Here is a 20,873-nt window from a genome sequence, read left to right as displayed (position 1 = left end):
TGGAGGTGTGTTTGGGGTCGTTATCAAGTTGGAATACTGCCCTGCGGCCCAGTCTCTGAAGAGAGGGGGTCATGCTCTGCTTCAGTATTTCACAGTACATGTTGCATTCATAGTTCCCTCAATGAACTGTATCTCCCCAGTGCCGGCAGCACTTATGCAGCCCCAGACCATGACACTCCCACCACCATGCTTGACTGTAGACAAGACACACTTGTCTTTGTACTCCTCACCTGGTTGCCACCACACACGCTTGACACCATCTAAACCAAATAAGTTTATCTACTTCTCATCAGACCACAGGACATGGTTCCAGTAATCCATGTCCTTAGTCTGCTTGTCTTCACCAGACTGTTTGCGGGCTTTCTTGTGCATCATCTTTAGAAGAGGCTTCCTTCTGGGACGACAGCCATGCAGACCAATTTGATGCAGTGTGCAGCGTATGGTCTGAGCACTGACAGGCTGACCCCCCACCCCTTAAACCTCTGCAGCAATGCTGGCAGCACTTATACATCTATTTCCCAAAGACAACCTCTGGATATGAAGCTAAGCATGTGCACTCAACTTCTTTGGTTGACCATGGCGAGGCCTGTTCTGAGTGGAACCTGTCCTGTTAAACCGCTGTATGGTCTTGGCCACCGTGCTGCAGCTCAGTTTCAGGGTCTTGGCAATCTTCTTATAGCCTAGGCCATCTTTATGTAGAGCAACAATTCTTTTTTTTCAGATCCTCAGAGAGTTCTTTGCCATGAGGTGCCATGTTGAACTTCCAGTGACCAGTATGAGAGAGTGAGAGCGATGACACAAAATTTAACACACCTGCTCCCCATTCACACCTGAGACCTTGTAACACTAACGAGTCACATGACACCGGGGAGGGAAAATGGCTAATTGGGCCCAATTTGGACATTTTCACTTAGGGGTGTACACACTTTTGTTGCCAGCGGTTTAGACATTAATGGCTGTGTGTTGAGTTATTTTGAGGGGACAGCAAATTTACACTGTTATACAAGCTGTACACTTAGTACTTTACATTGTAGCAAAGTGTCATTTCTTCAGTGTTGTCACATGAAAAGATAGAATAACATATTTACAAAAATGTGAGGGGTGTACTCACTTTTGAGAGATACTGTACATGATTCTGCGCAGAGCAGCCGCCCTGTAGCAGTAAAGTAGTTGCCAAGTAGATATTGTCTTGTGTACGATTGCTGCAACATTGTTTTATTATATTAGCGCAGAGTTTTATTCTGGTTTTGCCCTCTACTGGACTTTTCCTGACTGCTTTGGCAATTACCCAGTGAAGGGGTAACCTCCGGAATCATGGTATTCCACCCTACTCCACCATTTTTCATACTGTGGGATATTATTTCAATTATAGAAATAAAGTGTGATGGGGGATTTCCCATTTTCTGCTTTTATAAAGCTTGAACTTTGCTGTCTCTGTATCAGAACATAAGAAGTGGCGATGTACAAGCTATCACATGTATCTTATCTTTTCTATATGAAGTAGTACACAAGGCTGAAGGTCAGTCTATATCCACACTTGTATTAGTCTATACAGATTTGTGTTGCCCTATATCTGGTAGTTAAGGAAGAAGGAATATATAGCATATAGACTTATAAATATCATTACCAGAAAAAAAGTAGCAGTTCCGCCTTGCAAAACAGCTTTCACTGTACCCCAAAATATTGGCACAGGACCTCACCCTCTCTGCCTGATTTTGGTGGATATCATTATTATATTCTGCCAATGCTATTGATGCCTCTGTATCTGGCTAAAGATGGGCCGAACACCCCCCTGTTCGCTTTGCAGCAGAACTCCCGAACAGGGGGAAAAGTTCTAACCCAAACGGCGAACTCCATTGAAGTCTATGGGAGCCAAATAGGAAAAATCAAAAGTGCCCATTTTGAAGGCTTATACGCAAGTAATTGGCCATAAAAAGGGGTATGGGGGTCCGGGTACTGTCCTGGGGGACATCAATGCAAAAAGTTTTTTCAGGAGCAGTGATTTTAATGATGCTCAAAGTGCAATAAAAAAGAAAAATTCCTTTAAATATAGTGCATGTGGGGTCCCTTTAGTCTGCCTGTAAAGTGGTGCATCTGTAGCATGTATAGCACATGCCGCAGCAAAATGACATTTCTTAAGGAAACAAAATGAGTCAAATCCCATTTAAAATGACTCACGGTTGCAATTGTCTGCATTCAGCTATTGAAAAAATAAAGCGCAGTGATTGCCGACACTTTAGCAGCCGGTACCTGTCCCAGCCGGCTGCATGTTTATAATAGTGTCAGAGCGCCAAGGGAAGTTTCCCGCAGGTTCCTCCTCTGCTCTGATGTGTCTTCTGATGAAACAGGAGGAGGAGCCTGGGAAGGAGATCTCCCGGCGCTGAGGTCCCGGTAACTGGTAAGTCTGTGCAGGAATCTGAGTATTTCTGCAAGAAGATGAAGGGGGATTTATGCTGGGAGGGATTAAGATTTTTTTTGTTTGCTGGGAAAATCTGGAGGCGAGTGCCTTTGTATTGGGGTGGGGGGGGATTGTGCTTGTATGGGGGATTTGGCAGGGAGGCGTAAAATTCTGTAGGCTTGGACGGGGGAATAAGAGAATTTGTGTAAAAAGAGGGGTTTTTTACTGGAAGGAAGAGGTATATGGGGGTGTGGATTTGTGATCACAGGGAAGATTTGGGGGTGGTTAAGATCATTTGTGTAAGAAGGAGGGGTTTTGGGGGATTTATGCTATGAGTGGGGAGATCTGTGCAGGGAGGGGGGAGAAGAGGGGATTACTTGTACTGAGAGGGGGAGGGTAAGAGAATTTGTATAAGAAGGAGGGGTTTTGGGGGATTTATACTGGGAGGAGGGATATGGGGGGCATTTTGTGCTGAGAAGGGGGATTTGTGCTGAAGGGGGGTATATGAGGGTGATGATTTGTGCTGAGAGGGGGGATTTGTGCTGAAAGGGGGGAAATGGAGGGGAAGTAGTGCTGAGAAGGGGTATTTGTACTGGAAGGGGGGCATATGGAGGGGGTGAGGATTTTTGCTGAGAAGGGGAATATTGGGGGGTAAGATTTGTGCTGAGCAGGGGGTTGGGGGAAGGAGAAAGAGGAATTGCGCTGGGAGGGGGTATATGGGGGTGAGGGTCACTCCACACAGTACTTTAAACTATGTGGGGGTCACATCATGTTTTTCCGTAACAGGTGACACCAACCCTAGTGATGCCACTGGTTGGGTGCCAAGTAAGTGTCACATAAGAGTCTTGCCCTGGGGTTGGTTCTTCTGGGCTACGCTACCATGGGGTACCTTTGCTTGAACAGATGACTGAATTTTAACAAACTCTCCTGATGTCAACATACATTACCACAGTCACTGCATTTATGAGGGGACACACAGAGCCAATGCCCTCTCCACCTGTCCAGTATATCGCCGCTATCTCAATCCCAGTAAGAGAATGGGGTCCCGCCGTGCACCTAGCGCTGACTCCATGCGTGCACTCGCTTAAAGGAGAAGCATGTTTTGGGGCCCGCTAATGTTGAAGGCATGTGGCCTGGTATGGTTTGGGAGGGGGGAGCTAGCCCCTCCCCCCCTTTCCTGGCCTGCCAGGCTGCATGCTCGGATAAGGGTCTGGTATGGGATTTTTACATCTTGGCATGGGGTTCCCCTTAAAATCCATACCAGACCATATGTTTTTTTTTGATGCTGCATCTGTCCCCCGCCAGTCTAAGACTGAGAACTGAATGATCAAAGACCACTGATTGCTAATTTCTCAGAGCTCCCTGAGCATTGAGCTGGTGACTGTCAGTCACTGTTTTCTGCTCTGCCCCCCCCCCCCCCCCCCCGCTCACTGGAGCGCTGGGCTATTTTGAAGGGGGCTGGAGCAGTGGGTTCCCTGAGAAGCTGAGCCAGGTACTGGTCCAGGCTTCCGGGTGAATCCTGTCCATATGGTTGCCATCTTTCCCCAGCCTAAACCGTCTCAGTGGGATCAGCCGACACAGCCCGCTGTCAGCTGAAAACGAGTCACAAGAGTGCAGAATGAACTGTGATCCCCAGGAGAAGTACAGTCAAATGAGCTTTGGCTATACTTCCCCTTTAAAAGGGAAGTATTTTTCTTTTTTATTTAGGAATCATACTTACCTAGGTGGATGCAGTATTGATCCGATGCTGCGTCTGTCCCCCGGCGCCTCTAACACTGAGAACCGAGCGATCAAACACCGCAGATCGCTCGGATCTCAGAGCTCCCCGAGCATAGAGCTAGTGACTGTCAGTCAAGTGCTGGGCTGTGGAGGGGCGGAAGCGGCCGGCTCAGGCTCTCAGTGGCTTGTTGAGTGGCTGAACTGAGTGCCTGTCCAGGCATGTGGGTGAATCCCGACTTCATTGTCTGGACCCAATCTGGACTTCAGCCCACTGTCTGCTGAAAACGGGTCACAAGAGTGTAAAACAAACTGAACTTTGGCTGTACTTCTCCTTTAAACTCTTCTCTTCTGTAACAGTGCACAGGCTGAGAACCTCTGTGGTGCTGATCTGCTCCGGTTGCAATGGGGAGCGGACTGCTCACGGAGAGAGTGCCGACAACAACTCCCTCCCTATAAGAGGCTATCCCACCTGCCACATGTACACACTTACGACAGGCTGCTAGAGAAACCTTTGTTACCCCTGGTAACCACTGTATCTTCACACTGTTTAAACTCTTGTACTGATGTCTTCATACCCCAATGAGTTTAACCTGACTGTAGACTATATGTGCCCGTTACTTGCATTACACCCCTTTAGTAACTTCAGGCCAGGCAAAGGCAAAGTTTCAGAAGCTATCCTTAAATAATGTGGCATGACGGTAACACAAAGGCAACAGCCTTTTCCTAAACTAGTCCCTAACTCAGGCTTGTGGCTGCCCCAGCATACCTGCACAGTAGAGAGTCAATAATGGTAGTATACAGAATTGGCATCTTCAGGGTGGACGGCAGGTCCGAGCAATCCCCCTATGCTGTAGAAGGATCCAGTTGTTCGCTGGCTGGCACCCCGGAATCGGCATATTTCAGAAGGCTAGCAGGATGGACCCTGGCAGCAGTTCCTCCAACAGAGCAAAGAGCAACCTACAGCAGCAAACCACTTTTTTTCTCTTTAACTCAGGCCCCCCCATGGCCTGAGTTATAATACATAGAACCAGTGGGTTGGACCCAGAAAAGCCTGCCAAGAAAGAACCAGGGGAAAACTTTTAACGCTAACCCTCCCGACCGGGGCAGCATAACATTCTACCTGCCTACAAACACCCCTTTTAGGAGGTCTGAAAAGATGGCTGCATTTCCAGCTCTGGGCTTCCACTTACCACTGAAACTTTGTCATTGTGAGTCATTCACAAGAACCAATCACTCAAAGGTCTACCAGATTGTAATCCTGTTACATTCCTGTCTGAGTGCGGCAGCGAGTGTCCCAAAGATCAGAATTGCCACAGGAGATGCTATAAATAATACATGTTTCCATTAAAACACATTGTAGCAGCACAAACACTTCACATGTACAATAGAGAAAAAAACTTTATTCACATTAACATCTCCTTTCCTAATTCTCCTCCCATCACCGCATCTAGTGATTATAAGATACACCATCACAATGATACATTATTTTAGGATCCATTATAAAAGTGATCCCATAGAATTCTATCGGTGATCCATTCTATGGGGACACATTATATTAGGATCCATTATAAAAGTGATCCCATAGAATTCTATTGGGGATCCATTCTATGGGGAAACATTATATTGGGGACACATTCCAGTTCTAGTAATCATACATTATTATAGTAATATCATTATATTACACAATCCAGAAACAGAAGGGAGAGGGGAGAGAATCACCGCTCCAGGTGGATATATGGATACAAGACTCTTCCTCGGGAATACCAGGTGCAGGCTAGGCATATAGCACATGAAGCAAAAAGGAAGTTCTGGGCAGCCGCACTTTTATCCTTTATTTTAAAAAACTCCAAAAATACAAGCCACAGTAGAAAATGGGACAAACGAACTGACGCGTTTCACACTCTCAGCTATGATTAAGCACTGTTAAGTGTGAAACGCGTCAGTTCGATTGTCCCATTTTCTGCTGTGGCTTGTATTTTTGTTTTGTTTTTTTACAATAAAGGCTATATTTCGGAGTGCGGCTGTCCAGAACTTCCTTTTTGCTTCAATATCATTATATTAGTGATAAATCCCATTTTTGCTTTCACTAGTAAACCTCGGGATCATTTCTTCATATGTTTCCTCTGAGATTTTTACATCAATGTTCATCTCTTTCTATCTATTTGTATTTGTAGATTTATTATTAATTTGTATTTCTTCACACCACAAAATAATCAATAGAACAAATTCAATGTAAATGTATAATAAGGAACGAGACCATCAACACATTGCAATTGTATCAATATTCCACCCAATCCCAGTGATCAGAGGGAGAAATCTTACTTTTATTTTTAGTAAAGAAACCTGCAGGACACCAACTTAAGCCCCTCCCACTCCCATATCCTATTAAAAGATTAAAGTTTGCGCTATTTTCCTTTAGAATTGTTTTCAGCCAGTATATAAAAGTTAAAATAAAGTCCAAAATGTAACAATAGTCAGAGAATATGCAGCACTTGGCTTGTCATGCTATGGAGAATATTTATAAAACATTCATTGGCTGATTTGTCAGAAACAACTGCGCAAGCTGGCTGGAATTTCCCCATATTTTTTCTAATAGATTAATTCCTATGCTCTCAGCTCCATCTAGTGGCCAAGATGTGGTATAGCTTTTTGAAAAACCCCAATGATGGCCACTAAATGGAACTGATAGGAATTAATCGATCTGAAAAAATACAGAGGACTTTCAGACAGTTTGAACACATTTTTTGATATTGGACCAACAAATGTTTTATACCTAAGACCCTTATGTCTCCTATTTTGTGCAACATTGTATCTACAGTTCAAACCCTCAATTGCTGTCCAATAAAGCTGATGCCCACCCTCACAGAAAGGGTTTATATTAGTATTCCAGTGTTTCTCAACTCCAGTCATCAAGGCACCCCGACAGGTCATGTTTTCAGGCTCACCATTATTTTGCACAGGTGATTTGATCAGTTTCACTGCCTTAGTAATTCCAACAGCCGCTTCATCTGAGGGACATCCTGAAAACAAGACCTGTTGGGGCGCTTTGAGGACTGGAGAAACACTGCAGCATTCATTATCAACCCTCGACTGCGTCTGTTTGGAAGAAGAAAATGCATTATGGCCACTAGGTGGCGTTGATGATATAAAAGCTACATACACTATACTAAAAGTATTGGGACGCCTGCCTTTACATGCACATGAACTTTAATAACATCCCAGTCTTAGTCCATAGGGTTCAATATTGAGTTGGCCCACCCTTTGCAGCTATAACAGCTTCAACTCTTCTGGGAAGGCTGTCCACAAGGTTTAGGAGTGCCTATGGGAATGTTTGACCATTCTTCCAGAAGCGCATTTGTGAGGTCAGGCACTGATGTTGGACAAAAAGGCCTGACCTACAGTCTCCACTCTAATTCATCCCAAAGGTGTTCTATTGGGTTGTCAAGTCAAGTTCCTCCACCCCAAACTCGCTCATCCATGTCTTTATGGACCTTGCTTTGTGCGCTGGTCCAAATCATTTGGTGGAGGGGGGATTATGATGTGGGGGTTGTTTTTCAGGGGTTGGGTTTGGCCCCTTAATTCCAGTGAAGGGAACTCTTAAGGTGTCAGCATACCAAGACACTTTGGACAATTTCATGCTCCCAACTTTGTTGGAACAGTTTGTGGATGGCCCCTTCCTGTTCCAACATGACTGCGCACCAGTGCATAAAGCAGGGTCCATAAAGACATGGAGGAGCGAGTTTGGGGTGGAGGAACTTGACTGGCCTGCACAGAGTCCTGACCTCAACCCGATAGAACACCTTTGGGATGAATTAGAGCGCTGACTGCGAGCCAAACCTTCTCATCCAACATCAGTGCCTGACCTCACAAATGCCCTTCTGGAAGAATGGTCAAACATTCCCATAGACACACTCCTAAACCTTGCGGACAGCCTTCCCAGAAGAGTTGAAGCTGTTATAGCTGCAAAGGGTGGGCCAACTCAATATTGAACCCTACGGACTAAGACTGGGATGCCATTAAAGTTCATGTGCGTGTAAAGACAGGTGTCCCAATACTTTTGGTAATAGTGTATATTAAAGGAAATACGATGATGTTTGCTCCAAATGCTTGGAACATCTGGAACATTTTATACATAGAATCACTATTGTATCCATATTAATTATATTGCAATTGTTGGGATAAATTGACCCTTCATGTGATGGTGAATGGTAATGATATCTTTCGTTTTTTTTAATCCTAAGAGGAAAACAAAATAGTAAATAATTTTTTTCTTTTTGATTCTTTTCTTTTAGCTCTATATATTTTGCTGTTGCCATGACCCACCACCATAAAAAAACTCAAATAAATTCTCCCACGCCTGACGCTCTTGGGGATACTGTACATGTTTGCATCATTTGTTCTTTGCACCCGTAGTAGGGTCCAGAAACATTAGTACACAGTTTGCTTTTTTATCCTACTTTTAAACACACCCACAATACCTCTGACCCCGACTTAAAAAAAAAAACACTTTATTTTTAATCCAACCTAAAACATACTGACCCTGACCTTAACCTTTGACCCTGACCTCAACTATGACACTAACCTGGACTAAAGGCTTCATTCACACTTGTAGGACTCCAAAGTCGTGGGACTTTGGAGTGCAACTTTGAGGCAACTTTGGATGGATGCGACTTGGATGTGACTGGGAATGGAATTTATTGTATATAAATCACCATGATCACAGCACCTCATCCCTTGATTATTAAAATATGGTTGCATTTTTGTGGGACTTTTTAGGTGCAACACAAAGATAATAATCCAGAAATCGCATTAAAAGAATTCAATATTTATTGAACAAGAGATTAAAAGAAAGTATCATATCCTCTTAAAAACATATACAGATATGACCTATAAGATGCAGTCCTTATGTTTATAGCGGCATTTGTGTAGATACCGACATGTTTCACCCTGAAACTTGGCTTCCTTGGGGGATGCTATCCGCTTAGAGTCAAAGCCTTTCATGGAGTTCAAGAAGTGTCTCATAAATCTACAATCACTAATGGTTCAAAGATTGGTAAGATGCCAAAAGCAACAAAGAGCTGCGGGCGACCACAGGAGGCAGATCAGGTCTGATGCCCCGTACACACAATCGGAAATTCCGCCAGCAAAAGTCCGATGTGAGCTTTTGATTGGAAATTCCGACTGTGTGTATGCTCCATCTGACTTTTGCTGGCAGAATTTCCGCCAGCAAAAGGTTGAGAGCAGGTTCTCTATTTTTCCGACGGAAAAAGTTCCTATCGGAAATTCCGATCATCTGTAGCAATTCCGACGCGCAAAATTCCTGCGCATGCTCGGAAACAGTTCGACGCATGTTCGGAAGCATTGAACTTCATTTTCTCGGCTCGTCGTAGTATTGTACGTCACCGCGTTCTTGATGGTCGAAAGTTCAGAGAACTTTTGTGTGACCGTGTGTATGCAAGGCAAGCTTGAGCGGAATTCCGTCGGAAAAACCATCCAAGGTTTTTCCTGAAGGAAATTCCGATCGTGTGTGCGGGGCATGAGAGAGTCTAGTTTGTAAGAAAGGGACACAAGGGCAAGGATTCCACAGCACAGACTAGACTCTCTCAGTCATGATCTGCTTCCTGTGGTTACATATAGTAGGTGAGGTCAAAAAAAGACACAAGTCCATCAAGTCCAACCTATGTGGTTGCCTACAGTTCTATGTTGGTTTTGGCATCTTACCAATCTTTGAACCATTAGCGATTGTAGACTTTTGAGACACTTTTTGAACTTCAGGAAGGCTTTGACCCTAAGCAGATAGCATGCCCTGAGGAAGCCCAGTTTCAGGGCAAAACATGTCGGGATCTACACAAATGCCGCTATAAACATAAGGACTGCATCATATGGATCATATTTGTATATGTTTTTATGAGGATATGATGCTTTCCTTTAATCTCTTGTTAAAAAAAATTTGAATTATTTTAATAAAATTTCTGAATTATTATCTTTGTGTTGTATCTTAAAAGTCCCATAAAATTGCAACCATATTTGGATGTGACTTGTTGTCACTCTGCAAAGTCAGACTCACTGTGTCAATGTAAAACATTCAGGTACGACTTTCATGCAACATTTGAGGGTTAACATTGAAGTCTATGGCCCTCAAGTTGCATGAAAGTCGACCAAAGTAGTGCATGAACTACTTTTAAGTGGCATATATAGGAAGGGTTATCATTGGAAAACGTAGGATAGGACTTGTCATGTGACTTTGATGTCCAAAGTCGCATGACAAGTGTGAATTAGGCCTACAACCAGATCTAGCTATTTTATATATATATTTATTTTCTCTGAAGATACAATGTATCTTTTCCTTCTCACAGAGGAGAAAGACATATAGGGAGGGCTCAAAAACAAGGGATTACTGTGATAACCTATCACAGGCTATCACAGTAATCACAAGACAGGAGCCAGTCCTTCTGGCTCTTGATCTTTAATATCAGACCAGAGCTGTCAGTGACCGGGGACACTCTATGGATCACGTTTCCGGCACACACACACAGGTATGGGCAGATATATGGCGCCTCAGAAGATATCTCACACCTTCTGATCCCCCCCACAAATCTTTATACAACCTCCATAAACATATAACCCGGCATGGAGGGGCTCAGTGAAGATGGTGGTGAAGGTGTGGAGAGGGTGGATCGGGTCACCCAGATCATAAAAGGAAATCCGCCCGGCCTCATATTCAAGACATATCCTAAATCTGTTACTACAGATATTGCCAAGGTAGGGGATGGGTTTGTGGCGATATCTCACTCCATACTGATTACCATCCCTGTACAAACACCAAGACTTACCATTATTTCCAATAAATGACCAATCACCACTCCTGTCTATACTGGGGTAACACATCCCGACTCTCCATCTATCTGATTCCCCAACATCCACTTCCCAGTAATGTCTCCCCGAGAAGAAACTCCGACTGCTCAACACCTGAGGATAATCCTGAAATCTCTCTGGTGTTTCTGGACGACTCTGGTCTATATCTGACCAGGATACAGTTTTCCTGTCATCTGATATATGGAGATAATTATGAGCCGTGTTTACATCCAGTAATATGTCTGCAGCTTCCTGTATATGGAAGATTACATTTACCTCTGTTATTATATCAGATAAACCTGTGTGTATAATCCCAGCAACATCCAGACCCCCTCCATCATGGAGGAGCTTCTCATGTCTCTCTCTGTCCTCATTATCTCCATCCTCAGTATCACACAAGTCACCTGTGTCTGATTCCTGTAAGACAGTCAGTGGATCCGTCATGTTACACAGCTCCTCAATGTGACGTATCTTCCTGGACAGCTCCTCCTTCTTTATTTCCAGATCCCGGATGGAGATGGAGATCCGCTCTGCCCTCCCGGAGATTTCCCTCAGGACTCTCTTCTCCAGGTCTTCCAGGCGTCTCCTGAGATCTCTAAACAGGGCAGTGACTCTCTCGGTGTCACTAGTTGCTTTTTCTTCTACTTCCCTCCTGTGTTCCTGCAGGATCTGGACTATTTCCTCCATCTCCTCTATCTTTGTCTGCAGAACATTTCGCATTTTCTTTCTTTTCTTCTCAGACGCCTCATCCATTGACTCCATCTCATGTCCTTTGTGTTCTCCAATCAGACAGCAGGAGACACAGATACAAGTATCATCCTCAGTGCAGTAATACTCCAGGATCTTCTTATGGATGGAGCATTTCCTGCTCTCCATGGACAAGATGGGATCAGTTAAGATGTGTTCTGGGGACTTTTTGTGGACTCTCAGGTGTTTATCACACAGGGAAACCTCACAGAGCAGACAGGATCTAACAGCAGGTACAGAAGAGTCCACACAGTAAGTACAGAAGACCCCGGACTCCTCCTGATCTGGCTGAGCAGATAGCAACTTCTCCATTATGTCACGCAGTGTTATGTTCCTCTGCAGTGCAGGATGACTCTTGAAACCTTTTCTGCATTCAGGACAGAAGTAATCTTCAGACTCCTCCTGTGTATCCAGCACACGATCAATACAGACGCAGCAGAGGTTGTGTCCACATTTCAAGCTTACAGGTTCTGTATAAATGTTCAAACAGATGGAACATTGCAGCTTAGCTCTCAGAGCAGCCGACCCAATCGCTGACAGCAGGAGAGAGAAGTAATAGTAAAAATCTCAGAGGAAGAATGCAGTTGGGTGGGTCACATTCTTCTACGAAGTGCAAGTTTGGGCCAGATCAGTAATATATGATACTGAGATCAAAGCACAGACAAGGGAGTAAAGTTATGCATACCTCCTAACTTTACATGATACAGAAAGATGGGTATCTCTTCTTAATTCCTGCTGTTTGTCTAATTCTTGCAATAAAGCCCAAAAAACTGGTGCTCCGTACTGCCATCCATAGACATAAATGGGTTTAGGCAGCTGTACGCAGGTATGAGCTGCTACCTGCATTAAGTGGCACATTAGTACAGATGTAAGTCTGCAAACATAGATAGTCTGCATTCAGCACATTACATCTTTACGCATGCAGCACTTTACACAAGTATGTGCATGAGCCCTTATAGTTACAGGAATAAAATACAAGACGTTCAGAGTGATACAAATGTGCATACATATACACATGTACACTCTGCCTATCATTTCCTAGTAAATGTAGTGGTCTGTATGCAACAGGGGTACAATAAATGTCTCTTTGCTTCTGTTATTACTGGTCCATGATTTCTGCAGCAAACAGGATTCCAGATATTTCATGAGATTGCAGTAAAATGGGTGCTTGGTCTTGCCAGTTATTCCCTTTCTTGTAGTGTGGCTTCTAGTGTTGTCCCTTGGCAGAGTCCCGCAGAATCCCCTTCTCACCTTGTGCTGCTGGATCAGGGGTCTCAAACTGGCGGCCGTCTAGCTGTTGCGAAACTACAATCCCATGAGGCATTGCAAGGCTGGCAGTTACAAGCATGACTACCACAGGCAGAGACATGATGGGACTTGTAGTTTCGCAAAACAGCCGGAGGGCCGCCAGTTTGAGACCCCTGATCTAGAAAGTTTATAGTCCTTCACACATCAGCTTAAACCCTTTCTGCTTTTTATATTTAACTAAAATTCCGCGCTTAGGTTTGTTTCCCTGAAAAAACTTCACAAGTGAAGTCCAATTCGTTAATTATAAAAAGAAGGGAATTTAGCGCTGCTTACAACAAATATTTGAAATTTGTGTATAAGTATAACTGCGGTGTCATATACAAATGATTTTTTTATATAAAATATGTGTGAATATCCCAAATCTCCTTATATCATAACTAAAAGTAAAAGAAAACTGAAAAAATTATGAACTTGTGTCTGTTGTATCCAGTATATGATATCTGAAAAAATTCCTTAATCAAGTGACATAAAAAATACACACACCTAAACCAATGTAAAAAAACTAAACCAATATATAAGTCCAAATCTGTGATAAAGAACTATCTGCAATAAATGTCCATAATTCAAAAAATCCCAACGTGACTTGTGCAGAATCCAGGTGATGACACTTTATCACAATTTCTGTGCAGAGAAATAAGGTGACTTTTCCGTGCTCCCCCTTTATTTTATGCACTCACCAGAAAACCCTACCCCTGCAGGGGTAAAGAGCGTGTAGTCAGATATGCCTCTGGTCCTGGTGTCCCAATGATCAATATGACCTCCTGCTCCGTGGCGTTGCTTGTGTAATAGGGTGTCCACATAAAATTAACAGTACAAACAGGCACTCATAGCGTAAATCCGGTATAAACAAAATTTATTTTCCAAAAGTAAAATCTTTTAAAAAGAAGGAGCTCCAATTGCCCCAATTCGTATAGGCATACAAACAGTTTCCTGGGTCTGGACGGCGTGCGTTCAACAGACCTCAGCGCAAAAACCGTTTCGTCATTGGACGTCGTCTGAGGCACCTCAGATGACGTCCAATGATGAAACGCGTAAGGCAGGACTTGGTACGCATTCACGTCACTTCTGGAACTTCCGTTTTTTGCGCTGTGGTCTGTGCCAAGTCCATGGCATTGGAAACTAAATGAATATCTCATTCAGGAACCTACATATAAACACCAAATCCAAAAAGAATGTGATGTATATTCTGCACCAACACCACTGATGAAACTTACCCCTTCTGCCTCTGTATGTCATTAAGGGTAATCCTATGAAACTCCTTACCTCCCTGATAGATAACTTACAGAAAAAGCAAAGGCTAACTTACCTGTTGTAGAAGAACACTTTATGAATTCTGTAACAAACTGTGCATGAATGTTGGACAATGCTCTTACAAACACGAGGTTGGGAAATTATGTAGCACCCTCTAGTGTACAGTTAGGGTAGGTAAATTTATTTTGACCCAACTTATGTTGCTGTGGCTTCAGCTTAAGGTCAGGCTGGAGGGCTCTGCCGATCATGCCTCATCATCTCTCCCTGGTTCTGGAGGTTCATGGAAACTTCCAGAAATTAGTGGGCGCAGGTACAGAGGCAGGGATCTGAATATATTTATGGGAGTTTGACCAATCCCCAGGCAGGGGGCATGGTAGGGTGGTCAGGGAGGCCCATAAATATTGAAGAGCCTGGCCAGCAAGGGGTTGTTGTTAGGAGGAAGATGGAGTGTTGAGGCTGGAGTTGTGGGGCATGGGATTGGACCCCAGGGAAGGGGGCTCTACCTGCAGGCTGGAGCTGTGAAGAGAAGGAAAGGAAGCTGGAGAGAGGAAACTTCACTACCCACTACCCTGCAGTCTTATACCGGAGACACCTTTCCAAACATGGGAAGACTAGCACAACGAAAGGCCTGAACAGAAGTCTTATTCTAAGGGACAGTGTGAGTAACTCTACAACCCCAGGGCCTACAAGGGACAAGGCTACCAGATGCAATATCCAGCATGCTTTCAATAGAACAGTGGGACAGCTAAACTAAATCCCTTGCTCATTTGCCACATTTGAATGTATGGCCATTCGCTGAACACCCGCATTTGCAGGGTATTCACCGGGTGTTCGCCCCGACGAACACCCCGCAATGCACTGAGCGCTGCACAGTGCATTCTGCCCCCTGATTGGGCAAAGCTTTGCCCAATCAGGATGCAGTGTAAGTTGGTTGTTAAGGAGCGGGGCCGGGAAGCTGGCCGTGGCGTCCTTAACCACTTCAGCCCCAGAAGGATTTACCCCCTAAATGACCAGGCCATTTTTTGTGATACGGCACTGCGTCGCTTTAACTGACAATTGCACGGTCGTGCGACGTTGTACCCAAATAAAATTGATGTCTTTTTTTTCCCACAAATAGAGTTTTCTTTTGGTGGTATTTGATCACCTCTGCGGTTTTTATTTTTTGCGCTATGAACAAAAAAAAGTGACAATTTTGAAAAAACCCAATTTTTTTACTTTTTGCTATAATAAATATCCAAAAAAAAATTCTTCATCAGTTTAGGCCAATATGTATGCTACATATTTTTGGTTAAAAAAAATATCACAATAAGCGTATATTGATTGGTTTGAGCAAAAGTTATAGTGTTTACAAAATAGCATAGCTTTATGGCATTTTTATTATTCATTTTTTTTTACCAGTAATGGCGGTCATCAGTGATTTTTGAGCTAAAAATAGCCACTGATTACTGTATAAATGTCACTGGCAGGGAAGGGGTTAACACTAGGGGCGATCAAGGGGTTAAGTGCTCCCTAGGGAGGTGTTCCTAACTGTGGGGGGAGTGGACTGACTGGGAGTGGAGAGAGATCGCTGTTCCTGATCACTAGGAACAGCAGATCTCTCTCTACTTCCCTGACAGAACAGGGATCTGTCTGTTTATATTGACAGATCCCCATTCTGGCTCTCTGAGGAGCGATCATGGGTCACCGGCAGACATCGTGCCCGCCGGCCACGCGCATGGGTTTCGGCACTGCCCCGCGGGCCCCCTATAGCTCTTTAAGTGGCCGACGTACACCTATGGCTATTTGCGCAGCTGTGCCAACCTGCCGCAGTATAATGACGGTGGCTGGTCAGCAAGCAGTTAACAACCAACGAGTCATCGGCTGTTAATGTGTTTTCCCGCTGACAGCTGAATAAAAAAAAAAAGTGCCGGTAAAAAAAATAAAGAAAAAAACGGCATGGGGTTTCCCCCCAGCCATACCAGGCCCTTCAAGTCTGGTATAGATTTGGAGGGGAACCCCATGCCAAATTTTTAAAAAATGGCATGAGGTCCCCCCAAAAATCCATACCAGACCCTTATCTGTGCATGCAGCTTTGCAGGTCAGGAAAGGGGGGGATGAGTGAGCGCCCCCCTCCTGAACCATACCAGGCCACATGCCCTCAATATGGAGGGGGTGGGTGCTTTGGGGCAGAGGGCTCAGCAGGGGGGGGCCCAAAGCACCTTGTCCCCGTGTTGAAGGGGACAAGGGCCTCTTTCTGACAACCCTGGGCTGTGGTTGTCGGGATCTGCGGGCGGGGGGTTTATCAGAATCTGGAAGCCCCCTTTAACAAGGGGCACCCTGATCCCCCCCCCCATGTGAATGGGCATCAGGTACATCATACACCTCCCCATTCACCAAAAATGTGTACGAAAGTAATTTTTTTTTTGACAAGTCCTTTGTTAAAAAATAAAAAAATTGTGTCCCCCGATGTAAATCCATCATCAATCACGCTGCCTGGACCCGAAAAATAAAAAAAAATAAAATAGCTCTGCCTCCTGGGAGGCCCTTGGCCCCATCAACATGGGGACAAAGTGCTTTGGGGCTGGAGGCAGAGCCTCCCCCTGCCCCAAAGCACCCACCCCCCATGTTGAGGGCATGTGGCCTGGTATGGTTCAGACCTGCCGGGCTGTATGCTCGGATAAGGGTCTGGTATGGACTGGGGGGGCTTAACTCCGTTTCTTTCCTCATCTTTTCAATAGCTGGGTGTCGGAAATTGTAACCGCAAGTCATTTTAAATGGGATTTGAGTCGGGGTTTTTTTGTTATAAATGTCGTTTTTGCTGTAGCGTGTTTTATGCATGCTACAAATGTGCCACTTTACAGGACACTCCCAGGCACTATATTTAAAGGAATTTTTCATTTTTATTGCTGCACTTTAAGCATAATTAAAATCACTGCTCCTGAAAAAACGATTGTTTAAAAATTGTAGGCAGTACCCGGACCCCCATACCCCTTTTATGGCCAATTACTAGCATATAAGCCAGGGGTCTTCAAACTGTGGCCCTCCAGGTGTTCAGGAACTACAATTCCCATCATGCCTAGTCATGTCTGTGAATGTCAGAGTTTTACAATGCCTCATGGGATGTGTAGTTCTGCAACAGCTGGAGGGCCGTAGTTTGAGGATCCCTGATATAAGCCTTTGAAATGGGTACTTTTGATTTTTCCTGTTCGGCTCCCATAGACTTCAATGACTTCAATGGGGTTCGCAGTTTGGGTTAGAACATTTCCCTTGTTCAGGAGTTCTGCCGCGAACCGAACAGGGGGGTGTTCATCCCATCCCTATTTACAACCCCCATATTTCTATTTTCTCATTGTATTAAAAAACAACAAATTTAGTTTTGTGCCAATACTGCTGGATTAAAAAATGGCATTTGTTTAGGAGATTTTTCCCCAAGAAAATGATAATAGGGGTCAGACTCATTGGCCAGTAGCTGAAAGAACAGGCGGGGTTTAGTATACAAGTAGTGGTAACAATATAGGAAAACGCAGAAACATAGTTGGAGATCAAGCCAAAGTAGACATAGGCATCAAGTTTGAAGTGAAGAGCAATAAAGAGTTATCGCTGAAACTGTAGCCAAGTAAAGAGAGATAAGGACGAGTGTAGCAGTTGCAACAAAAGCAAGATACTTGTAGACAGGTTGAAATGTATTGGTCCCAGTAAGTTAGTTGGCTGGCCCAGGCTGGTGAAAGGGTTAACTGCTGCAAACTCAGTTCCCAGGCTTTTTAGTCCTCGCCTGCCCACCTGTGCTATAAAAAAGGGGGACGACTGAGGTCTGGGGGCTTTTTGGGTTCTGTTTGGGCTTCTTCTCAGCAAATTGCCTGGCTCTGCTCATGATACCAGGATTTTCAGAGACTTCCAAGCCATGAACAATGCTATAATGGACTCTCGTCTCACTGAGGTATGCCTGGGCAGCAACATTACTATAGTTAGGATTAGGGAGAAGGATGTTGTTTGAATTTAACTGTTATGCCGAACTTGTTCAATAAAGTTATACTAACTGTTCCATACCTCCCAACTGTCCTGGTTTCACCGAGACCATCCTGGGATTTCACGTAAATCCCAGTGTCCTACAGAGCCGCAGGTCACTTTCTATCTGAAAATGTCCCCCATTCTCAAGTTCAAAAGTTTGGAGGTATGACTGTTTTAATTCTGGTCTGAAGTTACTCAAAGAGGTGCCTGTTATGTTTGGTGTATCTGTAGAACCCGGGTCTGTAAAGCACAATGGGATATGAAGTAACATTGTTACAGAAAGGTTAACTCTGCAAGACAAGGAGAAGAGGAGTAGTGATTATAAGTAACCAATGAAGGAACAAGCTACAAGCAACAATTCATTAGGTGTAGTACCTGGTAAGGTAGAGAGGGGGTTGATGTTCTTCCTCCTTCCCTAGCGGTCGGTATACAATAGCAACTGGATCTGAACTCTCGTTATGGAGATCTATGATCTGGTCAATAGGTAACGCAAGTGAAGTTATTAATAAGTGCATGCAAGAGGTCCACGCTAGGTGCAGGGTGGGACCCCATTCTGTTACTGGGAGTGAGGTAACAGAGGTACGCTAGACTGGTGGAGAGGGCAGAAGCTCAGCGCATTTCTCCTAATGCAAAATACATCAGATACAGTGAGTAGTGACATGGGACAGTACTTTGCCAGTACTGCACTTTTACTGCACCCAGTGAAGGCTTATGTCTAAGTTGAGGAACTGCCTTAATGTTAGATATTTCACATGACCGCAGACTCTGCCTGGTCCCGAGCATTGATGAGCATGCTCCACACGAGAGGTTCCCCCTGCGTGCGGAGCGAAGTAGGCCCAAATACTAGCATATTGACAATAATCTGGCAAACAGGAAGTGCAGAGGCGTGGCTTAAAAGGGAAGTTCATGGGAGGAACAAAGAGTTCAGCAAGAAACCGGATATCGCTGAAGACCGACCAAGAGATCAGGCAAGGAGCTATTCAGAAATAGGAAATGTTCAGCACCACAGTGAGACTAGGAATACTCTCTTCTCCAATGTAAGGTATAGTTTGATTGTTTTCATGTTATACCTTAGCTGATAGCTCATGTACAGTCAGAGAGGTCTGAATAGGCAAACAAGCTCAAAAAAAAGAAAACAGAGGGCATTGACTTTGTGAAGTATGCAAACCCCTTTTGTTAATAAAGAGTGAACAATATATACTCACAGATAGGGTGTCAGACATATCACTATCATCTCATCTGCTTTGGACATCAAACCGATCCATGAGATGCCTCTTACCATCAAAGGTGGTCTAACACAGCAATACTGACACCTTTCGGGGGTATCCTTTCCTCAGATCCTACTAGTGGTGCTTTATATACAACTGCCCTCCATTCTGGTCACATCCACCCTCAGCCATCTAGAACTCTAGATACACCCACAACTGAAGGAAATAGCGATTTTCCCATGTTCCCTTCAGCCAATTAGATAATCATTGACATACAGTGCTTTGCTACACTTGCTTTTCATCCATTTTTTACCTATTTTTGTGATCACTATTCTGTACTCATTGATTTCATGTACTGTTTTTTTTAAATAAATGCCTTCCAGGTTGTTTTGACCTACACTATATGGAGTCCTTCCATTCACTTTTGCCTTTCCGGTCCGACTGAGGTCAAACTAAGGTTGCCGGCCTGACCATTATGGACGTGGAGTGAAATCATCCCTTACAGAGTGACCGCTCTCCAACCAACCGTAACCCTGTGGCACTTGATACATATGAACCTGGCTGACCCACTATCAAATGGTTAGTGAGTCCACCATATCTGGTAAGAGTGTCCACCTTATCTCTTCTATTGAGGCTCTCTTCACAACTGCACAGTTATTTTCACATCGTTGGTGTGGTGTTGGTGTTGGTGTGGTGTTGGTGTTGCTTTTGCTTTGCTTTGCTTTGCTTCGGCTTCGCTTCAAAAATTATACCCCATGCACCTGAAGGTGTCCTGGCCCTAACCCTCTCTCCCAAAGTTCTGTTCAAGAGAAATAAAATCTCTTTGCATTCAAGAAGTGTCTGGCGCCCATGAATCTATCTTACATTACACCCACTATACCTTACAACCCACTCCATATGGAAGGATGTCAGCAGCTCTTGACTCTGGAGGTTCTCATTAGACTAATGGAGGCCTGGGATCTTGATACACACACTTCTAAATCTTGTGGACAGTCTTTCCAGAATAGTTTAGGCTGTTATAGCTGCAAAGGGTGGGCCAACTCAATATTGAACCCTATGGACTAAGACTGGGATGCCATTAAAGTTCATGTGCGTGTAACGGCAGGTGTCCCAATACTTTTGGTAATATAGTGTGTTTATTATATATGGTGTTTGGCTAAAAGAGAAAGGACATGTCGCAGACACTCCATAGTGCAGCATTAAACCATAATAAATGTATTGAATAAAAGATAAAATTGCAATCACAAAGGTGGGGGGAGGGGGCAGATGGGCATGTACATAATGAGTGCCAGGAAACCATCAGTCAAAGACTCCTAGCCTTGGCCACCAGCATGGAGACACGGACTAGACCTGGAATGCAGCGCTGTGATGATCACAAGTGTCGGTGCTGCTTGTGGAAG

At 44.2% G+C, this 20,873-nt stretch overlaps 1 protein-coding gene across 1 annotated transcript in view; it reads right to left on the bottom strand.

Moving 5' to 3' along the window:
- LOC141134361 (uncharacterized) overlaps window positions 1-18,335 on the bottom strand; it is a 46,032-nt gene extending 27,697 nt beyond the window's left edge. The window contains exons 1-2 of the mRNA XM_073623929.1: window positions 18,305-18,335; window positions 10,692-12,285 (exon numbers count right to left, since the gene is read on the bottom strand). Of these exons, the coding sequence (XP_073480030.1) occupies window positions 10,692-12,285; window positions 18,305-18,335 (1,625 nt within the window). The remainder of the gene's footprint in view (window positions 1-10,691; window positions 12,286-18,304) is intronic.
- Between the last annotated feature and the right edge of the window lie 2,538 nt (window positions 18,336-20,873).

Source organism: Aquarana catesbeiana, linkage group LG03 (genome assembly GCF_042186555.1).
Source record: "Aquarana catesbeiana isolate 2022-GZ linkage group LG03, ASM4218655v1, whole genome shotgun sequence".
Taxonomy (NCBI): Eukaryota; Metazoa; Chordata; class Amphibia; order Anura; family Ranidae; genus Aquarana; species Aquarana catesbeiana.
Note: the sequence above shows the minus strand (reverse complement) of the source record. Positions and strands in the feature narration are given on the sequence as shown.